The 22,654-nt window shown below is 37.3% G+C and overlaps 1 protein-coding gene across 1 annotated transcript in view; it reads left to right on the top strand.

Moving 5' to 3' along the window:
• The first annotated feature begins 1,882 nt into the window (after positions 1-1,882).
• TRHR (thyrotropin releasing hormone receptor) overlaps positions 1,883-22,654 on the top strand; it is a 45,292-nt gene continuing 24,520 nt past the window's right edge. The window contains exons 1-2 of the mRNA XM_043975949.1: positions 1,883-2,017; positions 2,592-3,471. Coding sequence (XP_043831884.1) covers positions 2,683-3,471 — 789 coding nt within the window. The 5' untranslated portion in view covers positions 1,883-2,017; positions 2,592-2,682. The remainder of the gene's footprint in view (positions 2,018-2,591; positions 3,472-22,654) is intronic.

The following is a 22,654-nucleotide window of genomic DNA, read 5'->3' as shown; positions in this document are numbered from 1 at the left end:
AGTCAGGTGGATAAAGAAACACCTTGAATTATGCTTCATCTTCAGCCTGACTGACCCTTCAAATGACAATTCAAGCTTTGGTTTTCTTTTTTAAATTTTTCTTTTTATTTTTAGAATCTACATCTCTTTTTTTAATCTCTTTTTACTATATCTATTTATTATATTATATCTCTATTTAAAAATCTCTATTCATTTCTATTTGTCTGCCTTCCACTATAAAGAGTATTACTGCTAGAAACAAAGAATTAAAAAATAAATTTTAAAAAAAGAATAACTAAAAGGAGTAGGAGGTGGTTCAGCAAACTGAACCAGCACATAGACCACATTTAATAATATAAGGAATGAGAAACATTTTCTCTATCCTTCTTAGCAAAACTTCCTTCTAGTTACAATGTTAAGTTTATTTTGTGGTTGTGATTGTTTCCATTTGCATGTTCTTGTCACTATACATATTGTTTTCCTGGTCCTGTTTATTTTACTCAGCATCAGTTTATATAAGCCTTCTCATGTTTCTCTGAATTCTTCATATTTATTGTTTTTGACAGTGCTATATAATATCTCATACCACTTATATTGAGACATTTCCTGATCAATAGGCAGGCATCTAATTTATTCCTTAGCTTCCTGTCAGTTGGGGCTGGGGCGGGGGAATGAGAAAGGGGTACATTTCATAGACTGATCTTGCATCCAATTCACTGTGGCTGGACACACAGGACTCACCACTGGAATTTGAAACTTTGCACTGTAATAACTAAAAGGTGGTATTTTTCAGAGTCAATTAACAACACAGAGGAAGCTAACCATTAGTTTTGAAGAGGCTTTAGTATTCTGGGGCTAACTGGGTTTGGGGAAGTTGGATGTATTTTCTGCATTTTCAGTAGAGGTAGTGAAATATACATAGGAGCTACAAAAAAGGAGTAAAGGTCAGGTTAATAACTCCTCTGGGCCAACAATGTAGCAGGAACCTTCCCTTACAGGGCTGGGATATCAGAAATCTGTGTTGAACTCCATTTTTAATTAGAATGCTCTTTGACCTAGGAATAAGGTGCAATGGAAATGTACCAACAGAGTAAATAGGAAGGTGCTAGGGCACAAGTGAAGAAAAGGAAATAGATGAAATAGTTAGAACAATTCAACAAAAGGGACTAGTACTCCAGAGTCAAAAAGTTTCGAAAGTAAACTTAGGTCATTCCTACCCTCAAAATTATAACTATCACAAACCACTTTTAAAAAAATTTTTTTCAAACACTGGAAGATTGAAACAGAAATGCTTCAGAATCAGCTTAATCTTCCTTTTCTCCCTCTGTGATTTGAGAGGTGAAAAGAGCCAATTTCTCTCTTTTGTGAGGGGATGCAGTCCACAGGTTTCTAAAGCAGAGAGCAAGAAATTGATTTCAGCTTAGACCCACAGACGTTTTGAAGACACAAAGACTCTGGATGTTTCTTTAACTCTGGACTGAGGAGGTTTTGCTAGCTCCTTTCTCACTGCAAGTAGCGTTTAACAGCAGGTAACTGACTCTGAGCCAGAAGTTCCATCAAAAGAGGAGGGAGCACATCCACATTTCAGGTTAGCTGAGCTTAGAAATGGGAATTTCTGCAGTGCTGCTTCAATTCCCTGTAAGTGGCTGAGAGCCTGGCTTCTGCCTGGTCTCTCGTTTGTGGTGTTTTTTCAAAGTCCTCTTGGCTAAGGCTGTCAGAAAAGGAATTCTTCAAAGAAAATAGTTCTGAATCAGTGAATACTGGGTAGGAAGATCATGTGCATGTGTGTGGGTGCTCTCATTAAGGGGACGGTCTGTCATTTGACAGCTTTACTGAGGCTGAATGGTCTGTCATCCCTTGGAAAGGGCTGGGAGGGTGGAGAGGGTGGAGGGAACTGCAGTTCTGAGGACTGAGCAGCTGCCAAGTGAGTTCTTCATGAAATAAAGTACAGACAAGATTTTCTACAGGACTGGGAACTTGGACCTGTTACCTTTTCAGCTACCCAGGAAACCAGGCAGTGCTACCTACGGAGGACAAGGTAAGGGAAGAAGCCCATCTATCCCTATCTAGTATACAGGGACAGAAAAGCATTAGGCAAAAGTGTGGGTTCCAATATTGACTATTTTATTCATAGGAACCCCATCCTTTTGTAGGAAAAAGGGGGAGAAATTAATTGCTAAAATTATTGATGTTTCTCTCTGATTTTTTTTTTCATCCTTATACCTTTCCCTCACTTTGTTTCCCCTCAAGGGCTGTTGTGCTGTTTAAATTCTGAGTTTGTTGTATTTAGTTTCCTGTTTCAGCATCAGCTCGAATAAAGAGCTCTCCTTTTCCTCTCCCATTCAGTTTTCCCGGGGGGGGGGGGGGGAAGGGGGGCGGCCAGGGGGAGAGAGGCTTTATTCCTGTAAATTGCTCCAATCTGCTGTCAAAATCTACAACAGAAGGATAATAGAGTTACTGAATGTCACTCTGCTAGACACACCATAGAAGAGGGAGAGGGAACTCTAATGAGAAGTTAAAGTTACATGGGAGGGACTGTAATTTGCTATGAAGTGGTAAAAAGGTGAATGAGTATCTGATACAATTATCCATTTGTACCCACTTTGTTATAGGGAGGGCAGTGACGCTGAATGAAAGTAAAGACCCTGGAAGATAAGATGTGCTGAGCATCAGGGGCTTGGGAGAAGCTTCAAGCTGCTAAAGATGGAAAATAAAACAGGAGGTGAACTGAACCAGACACAACTTCAGACCCGAGCTTTGGTATCCCTAGAATACCAAGTGGTCACTATCCTCTTAGTTCTCATCATCTGTGGACTGGGCATTATAGGCAACATCATGGTGGTGCTGGTGGTAATGAGAACCAAACATATGAGGACCCCAACTAACTGTTACCTGGTGAGCCTAGCAGTCGCTGACCTTATGGTGCTGGTGGCTGCAGGTCTCCCCAACATCACTGACAGTATCTATGGTTCCTGGGTCTATGGCTATGTAGGATGTCTCTGTATAACATATCTCCAGTACTTGGGCATTAATGCTTCTTCTTGTTCCATCACAGCATTTACAATTGAGAGGTACATAGCTATCTGCCATCCCATCAAGGCCCAGTTCCTCTGTACCTTTTCAAGAGCTAAAAAGATCATTATCTTTGTGTGGGCTTTCACCTCCATTTATTGTATGCTTTGGTTTTTCTTGCTTGACCTCAATATGGTCACTTACAAAGATGCCACTGTCGTGTCCTGTGGCTACAAAGTATCTAGGAATTACTACTCACCCATCTATCTTATGGACTTTGGCATATTCTATGTTGTACCTATGATTCTGGCCACTGTCCTCTATGGACTCATAGCTAGGATACTATTCTTGAATCCCATTCCTTCAGATCCTAAAGAGAGCTCCAAGACATGGAGAAATGACCCAACTTATCAGAAGAAAAATGTGAATGTTAAGACAGCCAGCAGATGTTTCAATAGCACCATTTCTTCTCGGAAGCAGGTAAGAAATTCAATTAAATGAGTAAGCAAAAGGGGTTGGAAGATAGGAGTGAGTTGGGACTTTCTTTTAAATGCTCAAGTGATGAAAAGCATAATATGTCTAGTTTCCCATGTTTCCTATCTTCATGTTTCCCATGTTCAGCTAATGCTGAAATCATCAAGCTCAAATCCAAAGCAAGCAAAAAACCCCTAAAAACAGATATGATAAAGTTTTGAGTATATATGTTAAATTTTATAAATTGGGCTACTAATAAAATTCAAAGTAAAACTAAAAATCTACTTTAAAATTTTGTATTCCTCTCTGGGAATTGTTGTACTAATTCTGGCACCCATAACAACTTCAAGAAGGCACTCTCACCTGAGGATATTAAAATATGTTTTGATTGCATGTCAAGAAATTGACAAGACCATAAAGATGAGTAAAAATGTGAGAATTGTTTTTAATTTCAGTTGTCCTTCTACAGTAACTTACAACTCAGATTCACAACCTCTATTGGAGTCCTAGAATTATTGCTCTACACTGCAGTGAACTGAGGCAGAGAAAAATGAGCCTATAGATCCCCTTCCTCTTCCCAGAAGGAAAGGAATTCTCAAGAATGATATTTAAGAGACTTAGCAACAAGTCCAGTCTAGTGCAAATAGTGATTGAATTTTAAGGACTGCCTTTCATTTTTCCAAAGCTGATTCTTAGAAATTACTCTGTATCAAATGCAGTAGAAGCACAACTGCATAACAAAACTACAGGGTAGCTATGTATATCCATAATTATCCAATTAGCAAATGTTCATCAAGATGTTGAAATGAATAGCCAATAGATTCCATATAAGGTCCATACATGTTTGCATTTTACTATTTTCCTTGTTCCCATATAATTATTCTTTTGTACGTGCAAGGACATGTACAAAACATTGAGTTTTTTTAGCTCTTTGCTGAAGAGATGATACTTAGTAAATACCCATTCTTGTTATTGAAAAAAGCAAACACAAGAGAGTGCTGCTGATTTCACATTTATGCTTAATGTCATCATTATATTCAGATGATGAATGCATTTCTTACTATGTGCAATCAAAAACACAGTGAACTTGTGTGTGTGTGTGTGTGTGTGTGTGTGTGTATTTTGAAGGTTGAGAGTTAAGGTTGATAAAAGTAAATATGATCCGAAATAGGATACCCTTTTCCTTTCCAATCATTTCAGATCTGTAAAGGAGATCCTGGAATAGTAGGTAACTGATAAATATTTGTTGAATGGAATAGAATGGAATGGAATGGAATCAAGGAGGCAGCATGTACAGTGGAAGGAGAAATAGCTACACTTAGAGGCCCTGGGTTCCAATCATGGCTCTGATACTAAGTGATCTTACATGAGTCTTTTAAACCTCACTGGTTCTCAATTCCCTCATCTGTTGGCCTAGATTGCCTGTGTTTCCTTCTGCCTTTGTATCTATAATCCTATGAACAGAATGAAATGGAAAATAATATAAACTTTTTCATCAATGCTTTCCAATACAAAATTTCAACATTGACCAATGCATTTGGCAGAGACAGTGAAAGCCCTAACTTAATTTTGAGAAATATAGAGAACATATTGGTTGACACATGGCCAAATCTATAATTAATTAACATAATAAAATAGTAAATAGCATGGAGAGAGGAGATGACATGCTGAATATCAGGAAGGCCCAAGTTCACATTTCATATCTCATACTGCATGAACTGAACAAATTTCTGAATGTCTTTGTGCCTCAGGTATCTCTCTAGGACCAATCTACTACTATGTCAAGTAAACAAACATGTATTAAGCACCTACTATGTGCCAGGTACTCAGTTTGCATTGGCCAGATGATCTCAAATACATATATTACAGATAAAAGTCATGATATGGACTAATATTTGAAGCAAAGAATACCAATTAGGAAGTTCATTAATTACACTCCTGTTTAAAATTATTTTATCAATTCTAAGCACATTAGTCTAAATAATTTCAATGCTTGGCACAGGACATAGCACAAAATAGGTGCTTAATAAATGTTTATTTGATTGATTGAATGAAAATTCCTATCCTTTATCTCAGTATTAATACCTAATAATGAATGGTTTCAAATTTCATGAATACATCAAAGTTTTTACACTAAAGCATTTCAAATCAAATTTAGAGGATCCACTTCCCATCTCCCTCCCCCTCCACACCAACATACTGTAAGCAAGGTAGAGCATCTTTTTGTTATTTAGTCATTTTCAGTCATGTCTGACTCTTCATAACCTCATTTGGGGTTTTCTTGGCAAAGACGCTGGAGAAGTTGCCATTCCTTTCTCCACAGAAATTCATCTGAGGTAAAATTTATTCATTCATTTATTTCTTCCACAAATATTCTTTGAGTCCTTAACATATGTGTGGCATTAAATCTTCTAACTATTCCAACCTTAGATTCCTAGTGCCCCAAGGACCTTCATTTAAATGTTTCCTTCTTTTCCCTTTACCAGGGAAGTGTGATTTACATTTTAATAAATGTCTTGTCTGAGTCAGCTTTTTGTTTATAATGAAGCCAATTTAAAATAACTACACTAAAAGGAAATAGAGGTATAAAAAAACTTTCTAGGGAATGGGAGGGGTAAATAGAAGTTTTTATGAATTCCTATCTAATGGAGAGACTACAAAGAGTGAGGTGTTGGTATATTGGAAAGAATGTTAGACTAAAAATAAGGAAACCTGGGTTTTCATCCTGATTCTGACACATACATGCTATGTGACTTTGGTCACACTTATCACTTCTCTAAACCTCATTTCCCACACCTGTGAAATGGGGATAACATAGTAAATCCTTCATATGGGTTATTGTGAGGAAAGTGTTTTGCACAATCCATTGTGCTAAGTGTAAATTGCTGTAATATTCACTTCCATTGGAGTCCTTTCTGATGCTTTTTAATGGTTGTAGAATTGAGCCTAAGTTCTCAAAAGCTGCATCATCATAACCCACATTAAGTAGCTACCCCTAAGCTAGAAAGACTTTGAGGTCTGTTGTGTGTCTCATCTGCAGACCTATCTAGGTTAGTTCAATGAGATTTAGTCACATTAACCACAGAGTAATGATCTTGAGGGCCCATAAATTCTCAAGACCATATGTCAAGTCATGGAAGAGCTGTAATCTATGTTGGTAGAGGAAGTGGTCACTGGTGAAGTAAATAGTCCATGAAATAATGAAATGTTATTATTGTACACAGTGGACAAAAATGGAGGCAAGGTCCAGATTCAATGAACAGATTCAATCACATTTAAAGGTCATATGTAAATACCTAGTTAAATGAAGCAAATCAATGGGAAAAAATTGTCAAACTAATCCTTCAGCATCACAGGCAAACCAATCAACTGATTTATTTCCCTGTTTCTGCTTATTATCTGGAGACTTTGTAGACCTCAGCTGTAAACCAGATCATTCCCAAATCTTTTCCTTGCTGGTGATTTTTTAAACTCTGTGTGCCAAGGTTCAAAATAACCACAAGTTCAAATGTCATCCAAATGACTGGTGTCATACAAATAAAATATTCTAATGGTGGACTGAATTCTATACTGATCTGACTAGATATTTTCATATTGTGAGCATGGCCACAGAAGAACACACCTTGGTAAAATACTGGTTTTCAGGCAAATTGTGATGCAGTGGAAAGAATGTAAATTTAGATTCAGAGGACATGAATTTAAATCCTTCTTCTATGCTCTGTGTGACCTCACCCAGGTCACACAGTGACCAATGGGCCATAGTTTCCCTTCCAACTCAAAAATCCATAGTCTAATAGAAATGTTTACCTTTAAAACTAATCTGCCTTCTACCAAATACAAAGAGAAGCACATAATATATTTTGCACAGCGGACTTGTGCTTCTGCCCTCTGATAATACCCATTAAAATGTTCCTTTGCTCTTCTCAAGATGAATAATGTGATAACAATGTGACATTATCCAAATGAGAAAACTTCAAGAGAACTTGGTAAATTGTTTAGAATAAGTTTTACTGACTACCAGATGTTTTTCATTAGTATCAAAATCAAAAGATTCATCAATGTTTCCAAGACATTTCTTTAAAGGGGCTACTTTAGTAGACAAATAGGGGGGAGGCAATCATTTTTATTCACACGAACAATGCTGCAGACTTTAGGTAAAATCATGTAGTGAGTAAAATTTTCCCTTGCTTTTCTCTCTCTGTCTCTCTCTGTCTCTGTCTCTCTCCATTCCAGGAAGCTTTCTCACCTTATTGGCTTATCCTCTTCCTCTCCACTTTTCACAGCCACTACCACCACTGTGTGCCTTTCATACTCTCAATTGTATATCAATTAATTATCACTAAGGTGTTAATTGATTATAGTCTAAGGTGTGACCCTCTCCTATGAGTATTTGTATTTAAAAAGGAAACTCTTAAAATATAAAAAAAGTAAAGCTATAGCATCTTGATAGATAGCCTTTCTGAAATTCAGAAAGAAGAAGCATGTAATACTTCCTCAATAGCATAGCACATATGTAGTTGTTAAATCTCTCTGTTCATATGACTGACCTCTGTCTTACATAATTGTTTTTTTTCTTTTTTAAAGAATATGTTTATTTATTGAATAGAATTTTATTTTCCAAAATATACATAAAAACAAATTTTAATATCAATTTTTTAAAACTTTGTATTCCAACTTCTCTTCCTCTTCCATTCCCACCCCTCACCCACTAGAACTCAAGCATTTCAAAATAAGTTATACATGAGTAGTCATGGAAAACATTCCCACATTAGCTAGGTTGTGAGAGAAAATGGTAAAAAAAAAAAAAAAAACCCAAAACTTCAGATTGAGGAATTGTTAAAGAGGAAATTTTTTTCTTCATAATTGTTAACCACAGAATGATGGGTAAGTAAATGACCATTCACAAGACTAAATAAACTCAGGAGCATATACTCATTCGCATACATGATGAGTATTGTGTTTTATGAGTATTATGAGAAATAATTCCAGTCTGTCAAAAGAAATTATAAACTGAGGTTACAAAGAGAGGCAAAAACAGTTCCTCCCCTCAAGGAGCTTGCATTCTAATGGGGGAAACTACATGCAAAAGATTATGTACATACTCTGTAAATATGGTATCCCAAAAGTCTTATGAAATGGTAAGTTACTGAAAAATGATCTCAAAGGGAAAGCAGTATGCCAATAGTATAGAGGTGGGGTGGGGTAGGAAAAGCCTCCAGCTGAAGGTGGGATTTCAACTTCACCTTGAAGGAAGCCAGAAAAGCCAGGAGGGAGGAAGAATAGCATTTCAGGAATGGAAAGAGCACCAAGTAGAGATGGGAATCTAATGTGTGACAGCTAGCAAAAAAGGTCAGTGTCACTAAAACATAAAGTATGTGGAAGGGATTAAAGTATGAAAAGACTATAAAAGAAGTAAAAGGTCAGGCTGTGAAGGGCATTAGATGTCAAAGAAAACATTAAATAATTGACCTTGGAAGCAATAGGGAGTCGCTGGAGCTTACTGAGTAGGGAGAGTAACATGATCAGAACTGAGTCTATGAAGATCACCTTTACAGCTGAGTGGAGAATGGATGACAGTGGGGAGAGAGCTGAGGCAAGGAGATCAACCAGGAGCTTATTGTAATAGTCCAGGCCTGAGAAAATGAAGACTACGTATCTAGAGAGAAGGGGATGAATGCTAGAGATTTAAAATTAGAAATGATAAGACTTGGCACAGATTAAATGTTGGGAGTGAGTGTGAAAGAAAAGTCTAGAATGACACTAAAGTTGTGAGCATGAATAACTAGGAAGATGGCGATGCCCTCAATAGTAATAGGGAAACTCAGGAGAGGGTATGGTTTGGGGAAGAGATAAGGAGTACTGTTTTGGACATGTTGAGTTTGCAGTATCTAGAGGCTATCTAGTTCAAGATGTCCATAAGGTAGTTGGTGATATGAGGCTAGAGTTCAGGAAAGAAGTTAGGGCTGCATATGCAGATCTGGGAATCATCTACATTGAAATCAAACTAATACTTGAGGAGGTGAGGAGATTACCAACTTTACAAACTGTAGACCAGAAAGTTGACTTCCATTCCTGGAAAAATTCTAGAATGAATTGTCAAAAATATAGCAAACAAAAATCTAGAAAAGGAAGCAGCAATCAGAATGAGCCAGCATGATCTAATCAAAATTAGACCATTCCAGACTATTATCATTTACTTTTTTTTAATTAGTTACTGAACTGGTTAATCAGGAAAAAACTATATATATTTTCTTAAATGAAGTTTTAGCAAAGTAGTCAATAAAGCATTTCATGTTACTCTTGTGAAAAATGCAGGGACATGTGTGCCAGACAATAGTGCAGTTTCATGCATTTAGCATTGATTGAAAGGCCAGACACAATGCAGTTATTAATGGTTCTTCATCAACTTAAAAGTAGATCTCTGGTGGAATTCTCTGGGGATCTGTCTGACCTTGTACTGTTTACTATTGTAATGTGTGCTATTTATATTATTTTTATTATAAAAGTACTTTATTATTTTCCAGTTACATGTAGAGATGGTTTTCAACATTTGTTTTTGTAAGATTTCTAGTTTCAAATTTTTTTCCCTCCCTCCCCTGGACAGCAAGTAATCTGATATAGGTTATACATGTACAATCACATTAAACATATTTCTGCATTAGTCTTACTGTGAAAGAAGGAACAGAACAAAAAGGAAAAACCTCAAAAAAGAAAAACAACAGCACTAAAAACAAAAGAAATACTATGGTTCAATCTGAATCCATATTCCACAGTTCTGTTCTTTTTTTCCTGGATTTAGAGAGCATTTTTTCCATCATGAGTCCTTTGGAACTATCTTGTACCATTGTATTGCTGAGAAGAATCAAGTCTATCACAGTTGATGAACACATAATGTTGATGATACTGTGTACAATGTTCTCCTAGTTCTGCTCATCTCATCATCCCTTCAAGCAAGTCTTTCCAGGTTTCTCTGAAATCTGCTTGCTCATTGTTCCATTCTTTTTCTTTTTTTGCGAGGCAATGAAGGTTAAGTGACTTGCCTAGGGTCACACAGCTAGTAAGTGTCAAGTGTCTGAGGCTGGATTTGAACTCAGGACCTCCTGAATCCAGTGCCGGTGCTTTATCCACTGTGCCACCTAGCTGCCCCCCTGTTCATTGTTTCTTACAGCACAATAGTATTCCATTACATTCATATACCACAACTTGTTCAGCCATTCCCCAATTGATGAGCATCCCCTCAATTTCTAATTCCTTGCCACCACAAAAAGAGCAGCTATAAATATTTTTGTACATGTGGGTCCTTTTTCCTTTTTTATTATCTCTTTGGGGAAAAGACCTAATAGTGGTATTGCTGAGTCAAAGGGTATGCACAGTTTTATAGCCCTTTGGGCATAATTCCAAATTGCTCTCCTATTTATATTATTTTTTTAACCATTACCTTAGATAAAGGCATTTTGTTGAGTCATGTCAGGCATGTCTGACTCTTCATAGCCCCATTTGGGATTTCCTTGGCAAAGATAATTGGGGACGTAGCAAGAAGAGAGCAAGATAAAGATGGAAGGAGAAGAAAAGGATTTATTGTTTCCTTCTCCAGCTTTTTTATAGATGAGAAAAATGTGGCAAACAGGGTTAAATGACTTGCTCAGGGACGCAAAGATAGAAAATGTCTGAGTCCAGTTTCAAACTCATGAAGATAAGTCTTCCTGATTCCAAGCCTGGTGCTCTATCCACTGTACTACCCAATTGCCCATAATAAAGGCAGTAAAGACATGTCAATTGAGCTTGCATGTAACAGAGAGTTGGGAGAGACAGCTATATGAGAATGATACTCCAAAAAGACCCTGGCAAACTATAAATCAGGAATGAATTGAAAACATGAAAGTTAATGTGTATAAATGTAAAGTCTTTTATCTGGGTTCAAGAAACCAATCTCACAAGTATAAAATGTGGGAGCCATGATTAGACAGCTCTCTTGTAACAAAAGATATCATGGGATTTTAGTGGAATGCAAACTCAATCAGTATGAGTCAGAAGGGTAAAAGAGTAGCCAAAAAAAGAAAAAGAAGAAGAAAATAAACTAAAGTAATCTTGGGCTTCATTAAGATGAGGAAGGAAGAGAGAATGACAAGGAAATAACCTCTCTATATGCTGCCCTGTTGAAACTACCTCTGGAGTGTTATGTTCAGATCCAGGGAACGGAGACGTATCATAAAAGGCTCGAGAGCATCTAGAGGAGGGTCACCAGAGAATAATCCTGATTCTGTGCCCTATAAAGATCATAGATTTAGAGGTGGAGAGCCCAATGAGTCCTACTTCCTCATTTTACATATGTGCAAACTGAGAACCAGGGTGGTTGTGACTCATCCAAAGTTACACAGCAGGGGAAGGCTTTGAACCCAGGTCTTCTGAATCCAAGCCCAGCACCGTTGCCATTGCACTGCACTTCCTCATAAATAAAATGGGCCCTGCCTTCAAGGAGCTTACAGAACTGGGAATAAGCAAGGAGAAGAGAAGGCTTGGGTTGGATGGATGGAACATGATAGCTGTTTTCAAGTATTTGAAGGACTGTCATGACAAAGAGAAATGTTCTGTTTCTCTACAACAGGCAGGAATAGGAACAGTGGGCAAATGTTGCAAAGAGGCACATTTAGTCTTGATGTTTATTTGTTTTGCAGGGCAGTGAAGGTTAGGTGACTTGCCCAGGGTCACACAACTAGTGAGTGTCAAGTGTCTGAGGCCAGGCTTGAACTCAGGTCCTCCTGAATCCAGGGCTGGTGCTTTATCCACTGTGCCTTCAAGATGTCTCTCATTTAGTCTTTTTTTAAAATCCAAACACTTTCTTCATTTTTTCCAGTTACATGTAATGTTAGTTTTCAACATGCATTTTCATAAGATTTGGAGTTCCAAATTTTTCTCCCTCCCTCCCTTTCCTTCCCCCTCCACAAGACAAGAACCAATCTGATATAGGTTTATATATATATATATATATATATATATATATATATGTGTGTGTGTGTGTGTGTGTGTGTATGTATATATATATATATATATATATACACACACACACACATATACACACATACATACATATATATGTATGTGTGTGTGTATATATATATATATATATATATACATACACAATTCACAAGTACTCTTTTTTTAGTCTGTGTTCAATCAACATCAGTTCTTTCTCTGGAAGTGGATAGTATCATTAGGCCTTTGGGATTGTCTTGGATCGTTGCATTGCTGAGAGTAGTCAAGTTATTCACAATTGTTCATAGAACAATACTGCTGTCACTGTGCACAATGTCCTCCCGGTTCTGCTCACTTCACTACACATCAGTTCATATGAGACTCTCCAGGTTTTTCTGAAATCATCCTACTTGTCATTTCTTATAGCACAATAATCCATTACAAGCATATACCACCAGTCGTTCAGTCATTCCCCAATTGATGGACATTCCCTTGATTTCCAATTCCCATTTAGTCTTAAAAGCTGGGAAAACTTCAACAGTTACCTGCCATGTATGTTGTGGAAGGGCTTCAGATAGAGGCTGAACCAGATGGCCTCTGATGTCCTTCCTAGGTCTGAGACACTGTGATATAGTGCTTCAGTGGTAGCTGACCTTGTGATGGACCTTTATGGTCTAGAGCTTGTTTTGTATACAATGTTTCACTTGATCTTTGTAAGATAGATAGTATAAATCTCTTTATTTCTATTTTGCAGGTGAAACAACTAAGGCATAGATTTGTTTATATAGAAACTGAACTATGATCAGTGTTATATTTCAGTACAGACACCTCTCTTTCCCTTTCCTTTGAAAAAGATCCCATTTTTTAGGGATGTGAACTCTGTTTATCGATAGCCTACATTTTCCAAGTAGATATACCACATTCAGCTCCTACAACATTTGTCTCTGCTTTCCAGAGAGACACAATACAATTTAAATCACTAGGAAATTGGACAATTCTATATTTCACACCCTGAGATAGAGTTACTGAGTTTGTCCAATTTGTTATGTCTCTTTTGATAGTGCTTGGGTTGGTATATTGGAACTCATAGGGTCTGAATTTCTTACTCTATTGGGTTTATTTTTCTTTTCATGGGTTTCTGGCTTAAACTATATCCTCAATCACATTGGAGATAGCCAAATTTAAAAGAAGGCAGTCTGATCACCGAGTACCTGGCTGCCAGTTTGTTCTGTTTCATTCTCCTTGTTAATATAGAACCTTTGCACAGCAGCCAGCAAACAGAGCAGCACACTGTGCACAGCGAACACTTTCTGATTTACACACTGGTCATGAACAGCTTGTGCATGCATTCCATAAATCCACTGGATGGAAACATCCTGTAGTTATGACCTTTTTTTTCTTTCTGTTAAAGAATAAACAATCTGAATTCATCTAATTTTAGATACTTAACCATGAACCCATATTTTCAACCCTAGAAAAAATTCTTTTTTTCCCCTAAATGCCCAAGAAACCTTATGGATTCACCAATTTGACCAAAGTCCTTAAAATGATATTCAACCCACAAATATTTAAGTGCACTAAGTACTAGGAATTGAAAGGCAAAAAAAATTAAGCAGTTACTGCTCTCAAGGAGCTTACATTTTGCTGGGACAACACAATATGTGAGGAAGAAGTATATTCTAAGCATAGGGAATGACTTTCCTGAATGAACAAAGGCCAAGATGGATTGTTGAGCTTGGGAAATGACTAATAATCCAGTTTGGCTGGAACATATGGGAAGAAGTATAAAATAAGGCTTTTTCTTTGTTACTTAGAGTTTAGCCCACTTTCTGACACATAGTAAGTGCTTAATGATTACTTCTTAATTGACAAATTGAAAGCTAGGTGGGTGCCATATTATGGGAGACTTTAAATACCAGGCTGAGAAATTAAGTGTCCTAAAACACTTTGTACACAAGTCCTTGCTCAAAACTTCTATTACCTACCAGTTACCTGCATATCAATTCATAGTGTCTTCTTTCCCCCTTGCGTTCCTCTTCTCCCTCTCTTCTTCCCTTCATCAAGAAGTAATGCTATCAGAGAGTCCATCTCTCCCCCTTCCACTCTCCTTCTGACTACCCTGACTTTGTAGCATCTATTTTAGCCTTTCTTGAGTTCCACTTGTGGAACTAAGAGTGAAGACTAAGAATCCTTCATGGTCCTCTAGGATCCCCTTCCTTCCTGTATTGGATAAAAATATAGGGGGTGGCCTAGTCAAGTCTGTATAGGACTGTGGAGGCCATAGGGTTGTTTAAATAGTGCTCCCCTTCACATCCAATGATGAACCCTAAAAAGAAAAAGAGAAAACAAATGGTTTAGGGCTCACCTCTAGGATTTTAGATCTGAAAGGAGCCTGGAGGCCAGCTAGATCAAACTCATCACTTTACAAGGAAGAAATTGAAGCTCATAGATGTGAAGTGATTTACTCACAGTTGCATAAGAATCTTAAGGCAGAATTGAAACTAAACTTAGGCTAACTCCCAATTCGGTGATCTTTTCATTAAATGCCACACTCTAATTGGCAATCAAAGCCCTCCACAATCTGACCTTACTGTGTCTTTTCATCCTCTCCAATTGTTGTCTTTTATGAAACTTTGAATCCACCTGAAAGGCCTTCTTTACCACTTCCCCCCAAAATGAAATTCTTTGCTTTCTGTACTATGCTCAAGTTCCTAGAAGATATATAGCAGAATAGACATATTTGTTTCAAAAGATAAATATACTTGAACAAGGGTTTAGTAGGAAGAACAAATATGGTTATTCTCTTAAAATATCTGAATAGTTGTCCTGTGAAAAGGGCATTTGATTTGTTTTCTTGTCCCCATATCATAAAACTAGGAGCGATAGGTAGCTATTATATGGATGCAAATATTGACTGATTCTAAAGAAAAAAACTACCTAGTAATAACTAGGTGTGTGAAAGTGGGTTTGGTACCTCATGAAATAGCAGGCCCCCTTCCAATGGAGGCCTTCAAATGAAGACTGAATAACTACTTGTTGGCAATCCCGACCTTTACCCAAAATATGAATCCTACATGATCCCCTCCAAGGATAAGATTTTAGACTTCTGCACTTATATGGCATTCACCTGTCCTATATTTTGCCACAATAGAAAAGGTCCATACCAAGAGTTCTTAACTTGAAGTCTACAGATCATTTGTGGGTAGATTTCAGGTGGTCCATGAACTTGAATGGGAAAAATTACATCTTTATTTTCATTAAACTCTAACTAAAATTTATCATTCCCTTCACTTATGAAGGCAGAGGGCAAAACATTACTCTAAAAAGAAATCTGTCCATAGATAGGCTTCACCAGAGTCTCAAAGCGTTCCATGATCCCCACAAAAATGTTAATTCTCCTTAAAAATGAAAATCCTACACTCAGAATTGTAACTATGGTGTTCAATCATGGCTTTTCCCATGGTGGTGCTAACATCCAAGTGGTAGGAATATTGTAATACAATGTCCTTGTTTTTTCCATTCCTCTATTTGGACCTTGGCAGGGAAGACACACATACACACACACACACACACACACACACACACACACACACACACACACTGTTGCATGAGCACTGTTGTTCTCTCGCTTAGCCCAGAGCTGCTACCTCTGGGTGTCTAATCAGGACCATGTCCTGGAGTTTACATTCCTCCATTAGTGTTACCTCCTTCCATCTCCAGCATTTAGCACAGTGCCTGACAAAGAACAAGTGTTTAACAAATGCTTATTAACTGACTTCAAGTGCTGTCTTTGGAAGTACAACACAGGTTACACAAACCTAAGATAGCTTCTCAGAATAATTCTTAGTAATGGGAAGACCCAGCCTCTGAGTAAAATGCCATGTTTTCATCTTCAGGTCCCTTCTTACAGTGAATACTAAACAAAAGAATGACTTTGAGGCATTGCCACAGGAAAGTGATTTCTGCAACAAGGAAACAAAAAAGGTGCGATAGAAATTCCTGACTCCAGAATCAATATAGAATGGGTTTCTCAGTAATAAATCCCTTATTCAAAAAAGAAAATCAATCCAGTCAATTTCATAGGCAATCATTCCTCCTTTGTGGGTTTTTTTTTCAGTCATGTCGAACTCTTCATGACCCCATTTGGGGTTTTCTTGACAAAGATACTGGAGTGGTTGCCATTTCCTTCTCCTGATCATTTTACAAATGAGGAAACTGAAACAAACAGGGTTAAGTGACTTATCCAGGGTCCACACCTGGGAAGTGTCTGAGGACAGATTTGAATTCAGGAAGACGAGTCTTCCTGACTCTAGGCCCAGCGCTCTATCCACTGTGCAATCTAACTGCTCCCTCCTTTGCTTTTTTACAAATGCTTCCAATAGGAAGGATCACTTAGTTGTCTATCTCCCCAACTACCTGTTTTCTAGCAGATAAAATTTATTTCTTATTTCCCAAATGGCCTCATGACTACCTCATTATCTTTCTGGTCCTAACAGGTTAATAACAATGCAAAACAAAACATTCCTTGAAACAATTATCTGAGTTCTAAGATAGTCCATTTTACTCAAGATTCTTAACTTTTTGGGGCAGCTACGTGGTACAGTGGATGAAGCACCAGCTCTGGATTCAGGAGTTCAAATCTGGCCTCAGCCACTTGACACTAGCTGTGTGACCCTGGGCAAGTCACTTAACCCTCATTGCCCCACCCCACCCCATAAAAAATTCTTAACTTTCTCCATGTAAGATGTAAGCACATAGCATATAATAAATTGAAATGAACAGGGCCTAAGATGCTGAATACTTATCTGTTTGATCTGAAGCACATTACTGTCATTCCTTCCTAATAACTTGGAGGGTCATAAAAGTGAGAGCTATTGTCTCCCCACATAAGTTTTCTACATCACTGACTTCTTCCAAAACTCTTCTTCCTTTTTAGACTACGTGGGTGTTTATTGCAGAAGGTCATCTTTCCCAACTGAAGTTATGCAAAACAGGATGTACTTCTAAAATCCAGAAAGCATAAGCCTGTTACTTACTTTATTTCTATGTCCCATTATTTTCCAAATATATAATAGAAACATGAGGTAGTATGGTCTAAGTAACATTATTCTAATTTCTCAAAGAAGTAAAAGCAGACAGGATAGAAATGTGATTTCATCTCACTGGGCTTCCTTTCTTCAACTGTAAAATTTGGGAAATTGATAGCTTTCAGCACAAATGTCATAATGAAGTTTCAAATCTTATTTTGTTTTAGAGAATGGCAATGACCAAATAGGCAGCCAGGTAACTCAGTGGATAGAACACTGAGCTTGGAATCAGGAAGATTCATTTTCAGATAATTCAAATCTGGCCTCAGACACTTACTAGCTGTGTGACCCTGGGCAAGTCATTTAACCCTATTTGCCTCAGTTCCTCATCTGTAAAAACTGAGCTAGAAAAGGAAATGGCACTCCAGTATTTTTGCCAAGAAAACCCTAAATGGGGTCATAGAGTGTTGGACACTACTGAAATGCCTGACCAATGACAACAGATAACAGAATAGAAAAATCATGGGCTCATTATGCAGCATTAGTCCTAATGCAGAAACTTCTGGACTGTGGCTGGGTGATTTGATTTTTCTAATGATTTTAGTGGTCATTAGGCAAGGAGGGAGAACATATGTGAAAGGTACACTGATTTTGCAACAGAATACCTGTGTACAGTGCTACCTCATTCCTTTAATTTGGGGGGGAGGGAGCAGGGCGATAAGGGTTAAGTGATTTGCCCAGGGTCACACAGCTAATAAGTGTCAAGTGTCTGAGGCTAGATTTGAACTGAGGTCCTCCTGAATCCAGAACCTGTGCTTTATCCAATGCACCATGTAGCTGCCCCTGTACCTTTAATTTTTAAAAGAGATGCTAAATAAATATATTATAATATGGCCTCTATTATTAATGTAAGTTTGGTGTCAGTTCTACATATCTAGGCCTGCAATAATGACAGGTAAGGTCATAGCCTATAGAATCTTTACAGATTTAGTAGCCACCATAAATTATTTGGATAACATGACCCCAATTATTGAGATTAGGAAAGGATGGTTATTTAGTGGTACCTAAGGAAACAAAACACACTTTTAGAAAAGCAATTTATTTGTTTAGAATTGTATTGTAGAGACGATTTGAAATGGAAGTGGTTATCAAGAACCTTGCAAAAAAGTTTCTAGAAATAAATGGAATCACTGAATTACAAACTGAAATTCTCCTGAGAAGTCATTGCTGTCTATAGTTGTAATGCTAAGAGAAAACAGAACACTCAAAAAATCTTTCACACACAATTCTCAGCTTTCCTGAGATTGTTTTGAGATTCTCAGAATACCAGTTGCCTGATAGTCTGCGGCTGAGCTCTTAAGATTTGTTCGTCACATGGTAGTAGCACATTTAGTATGACCTAGCTCAGGGTTTTCATGTCATTGATGTCTAGTTGATATCAGATGGAGATGGAAGGTATGCATAACCTTGGGTAGTATTTCAGCTCTGTGACAGTTATAATGAGATTTTTCTGTGTTTTGAGACACAAGGTCAAAGTGGTTTAGCTTCAACAGTTTTAGAAAGAACATTGGACTTAAGAGGAAGAAGACCTGGTTTTAAATCTCTGTTCCACTGGTAGATTTTGGGGTAGAGGTATACAAGTTTTGAGCTGAATTCCCTCATTGTGAAATGGAAACAATCAATAAATTAATCAACAAGCCTTTATTAAGAGCCTTCTCTGTGCCAGGCTCTATTATAGGCACTTGGGATACAAGCACAAAGGATGAAACAATCCCTACTTATATTGAGCTTTTATTCTAATGATGGAGACAAGTACATATAAAAATATGTATGGGTCATATATAAAGCTAAGAATAATGATAATTGAATAATAATATCTTACCTCTCATGACTATTGTATGTTTGGTAAACAATAAAGTACTATATAAATGTAGACTATTATTAATCAACTCAAATGTTAGAGGGGAAAAAAGATAACCAGAATTGGGCTTCTCACAACCATTTTCACTATTTCTAGCTGTGTGACCTCAAATAATTCACTTCATTTCTATGGGACTCGGACATCTCTAGAAAAAGAATTAGACTAGATAAGCTCTAAGGACTCTTCCTTCCAGTTCTAGATTCTTTGAAATGAGCAAATCCCTGCTAAGTACTCTTCATCTATGACCTCTTGCAGCCATTAAACCTTAAAACTGTACTATGTTGATAATTGTATATGTTGGTCATTGAAATCCCAGAATGTTGTAACTGGTAAGAACTTTAGGGACCACTTAGACCAACCATTTTCATTACAGATGAATAAATGGAACCTGAGAGAGGTGAAGTGACTTAGCTGCTCCAGGTTATCTGTCTTTTCAGTGTCTTACAGACAGTGCATCCTGGAATAAAAGGAAAAGATACTTTCTAAAATATATATTACAAAAGTATCTTTATAATAATAGCCTTCCAGGATGCTTCCATCAGCAGTGATAGAAGAGACCAAGAATTTCTTAAATTCCAGGTAGTTTATTAGAGTAAACAGCCCAGAGTCACAAGAACAACAACAACAACAAAAAAAAACCCAAAAAGCAATGGAAGGAAATTTTTTGTTTAGCTACATTTTTAAGTGATACCCTAGGTAATACTTGGAAGAGACCCATAGAAAATACTCCAGACTAAACCCAGCATAATGCAGAGTGAGCAGCAGTATTATTCTACAGTCTCAGGAAAGAAGCCAGAATGTGTTTTTTTTTTTAATTTTCTAAACTGAGATATTATTACAATTTGAATCCCAATTCCTCCAGCTGAGCTTTTTTTTCTCTTTTCTTCTTCTCAGTGTATTTTCAAATATTCACCTCCTGTGAGCAAAAAACATCCAAGCAACAGGAGGAGACCAGGCTTTCATCATGTGCAATTTATAGGCCTCTGTAGTCAATATTCAAGTTTGCAAGTCACAGCGGTTGCTAGTGTCTTCAGAATGTTTAAACTTGATCCTTCAGTCCAACCACAGGACTTAGCTGACATACATCATATTTTTCCCTTTTCAGCAGAGACACACCTGAAGAGAAGAGGCTACTTGCAATTAGCACAGAGTGGTCTGTTCTGAATATAGAAGTCTTCTTGATGTTCCATAGTCATCAATTCCCAAAAAGAAATTAGATTGTTGCCTTGATTTGTTTTCCAGATCTGTGCTCTTTTCCTAGTTGGACATTTAAATCTCAGTTTCCTGGTGCAGCATATCAATGTTTCTAACCTTTTTAGGCAATCTCAGTTCTTTTTCCTTGAAAATTTTACCTTCGGTTCCTATTTCTTCTCCCTTAAACATAGATTGGAAAACTTTGGGAAAACATTGCATAAAGCCAGGAAAAAGAATTTGGCAAACCTTGGCAGAATGAGAGTAGTTTACCTTGCATGCTATAGCACAATAAGGTTTACAAACTACTTTCTTCATAACAAGTCTGAGGTAGGTAGAGTCATATTATTATCCTTATTTGACAAGTGAGGAAACTTACAGTCACAGAGTGAAGTAATGCACTCAAAATCACAAAGCCAGTCACATAACCAGACACAAACCCAGGCATTTCTGCTTCCAAATTTATGTATCTTTCTAGTACTCCATGATGTCTCTCAGGAAATTCACAGATAGCCCTATTTCCCTTCAAATAGCAGGGAAAAGGAGAGAACAAATGTTTATAAAGTGCCTACCAGTGCCAGCCACAGCACTTTACAAATAGTATCTTATTTGCTCCTGACAATGACCCTGGGAAATAGGTGCTATTATTATCCCCTTTTTACAGTTTAGGAAATTTAGGCAAAACAGAGGTCTGAGGTTGAATTTGAATTAAGATCTATCCTGACTCCAGCCTCAGGGCTCTGTCCATTGACCCACTTAGCCACCTTTGAAGATGAGTGTAATTTACAAATCTTAACATTCTTAGCTATTGAATTATACCCTCTTTTTTTCTCTCCCTTGTGCATTCTCCAAAAACATCTTCACTAACACTATTACTATAACAGACAATCATAGAAACTGTGAGTTCTCAGGGACTTCATAAGCCATCTAGTCCAACCTTCACCCAAATAAGTATTCCATCTAAAACATACCCAACAAGTCATCGTTCAATCTTTGTTTGAAAACTTCTAATAAAAGAGAACCTTTTACATGCCAAAACAACTCATTCCACATTTGGATATTACCAGTAGTTAAAAATGTTTTATGTGTGTGTGTGTTCTTTATAGGCCTTCTATTTTGAACTTTTGATAAGTTGTTGGGTTTTTTTCTTGGAAACTTTTAATATGGTCAAGTGCAAGAACACCCTGTACATCACTGGGCAGACTAGCCATCCTGAATATGAAACATTTTGATATTTTGCTTGACTGATGGAGAAGAGAACTTTTGCATTAGTCTTGGTGGCTTCCTTTCAAGACAGCCATAAGCAATCTATGCTGAAGGGCATGGCAGCTTCAAAAATCCTTTCACCATCAATCATGACTAAAATCATATCCATTTTTATTCATTTGGATGAATTTGGGCTGTATCCCGACCTTTTCCAAGGTCCTATACTTCATTTCATTTTAAAAGTACATGGTGCCCTAGATTATTTTCTTTCATGATTCAGAATTCTCTTCATAGATTATGTTTCTTAATGTCCACTCGGACATCTGAGAACAAGTGATACCTCTGCTACAATGTTGAGGGCAAACAAAAACAAAGTAGATTCCAGGGGAGGCCCCCCTCAAAGCCCCCAGTTCACAGGAGAGGTTTGGCTAAGTTCAGAGTTACTTCATTATTCCAAGTCCAGTATACCTTTCCATTTGTTCAATTAATCTGCCAAAATGAAATGGGGTTCTTGATCACTTCACAAGACACACCATTGAGATTTAAATATTCCCCGTGATTGCATTAGTATATATAGCAGGGTAGTAGTCTATGCACCTAGCCCAATGACAGGGCATTTAAATAAGAAATAATCAAAATATTAAGGAAAAATATTTGGGCTCTTATAAAAATAAATGACCAAGCCAATTTTTTTCTAGCATGAAGTGGACTCTTTAAAATTGAATGTTGCATCAAAGGAAAGAGAAGGAACCTGAGTAGTATGCTAATGTAAAGTACATTAAATTAGAATTGAACTCTGCAGCCATATTCTCAAATTGGGAACAAATGGTAATTTATATTTCAAACTTTCAGGATATATTGTTCTCCTTGA

The sequence above is a fragment of the Dromiciops gliroides genome, chromosome 1 (assembly GCF_019393635.1).
Source record: "Dromiciops gliroides isolate mDroGli1 chromosome 1, mDroGli1.pri, whole genome shotgun sequence".
Lineage (NCBI taxonomy): Eukaryota > Metazoa > Chordata > Mammalia > Microbiotheria > Microbiotheriidae > Dromiciops > Dromiciops gliroides.
This window is presented reverse-complemented; position numbering and strand designations above follow the sequence as displayed.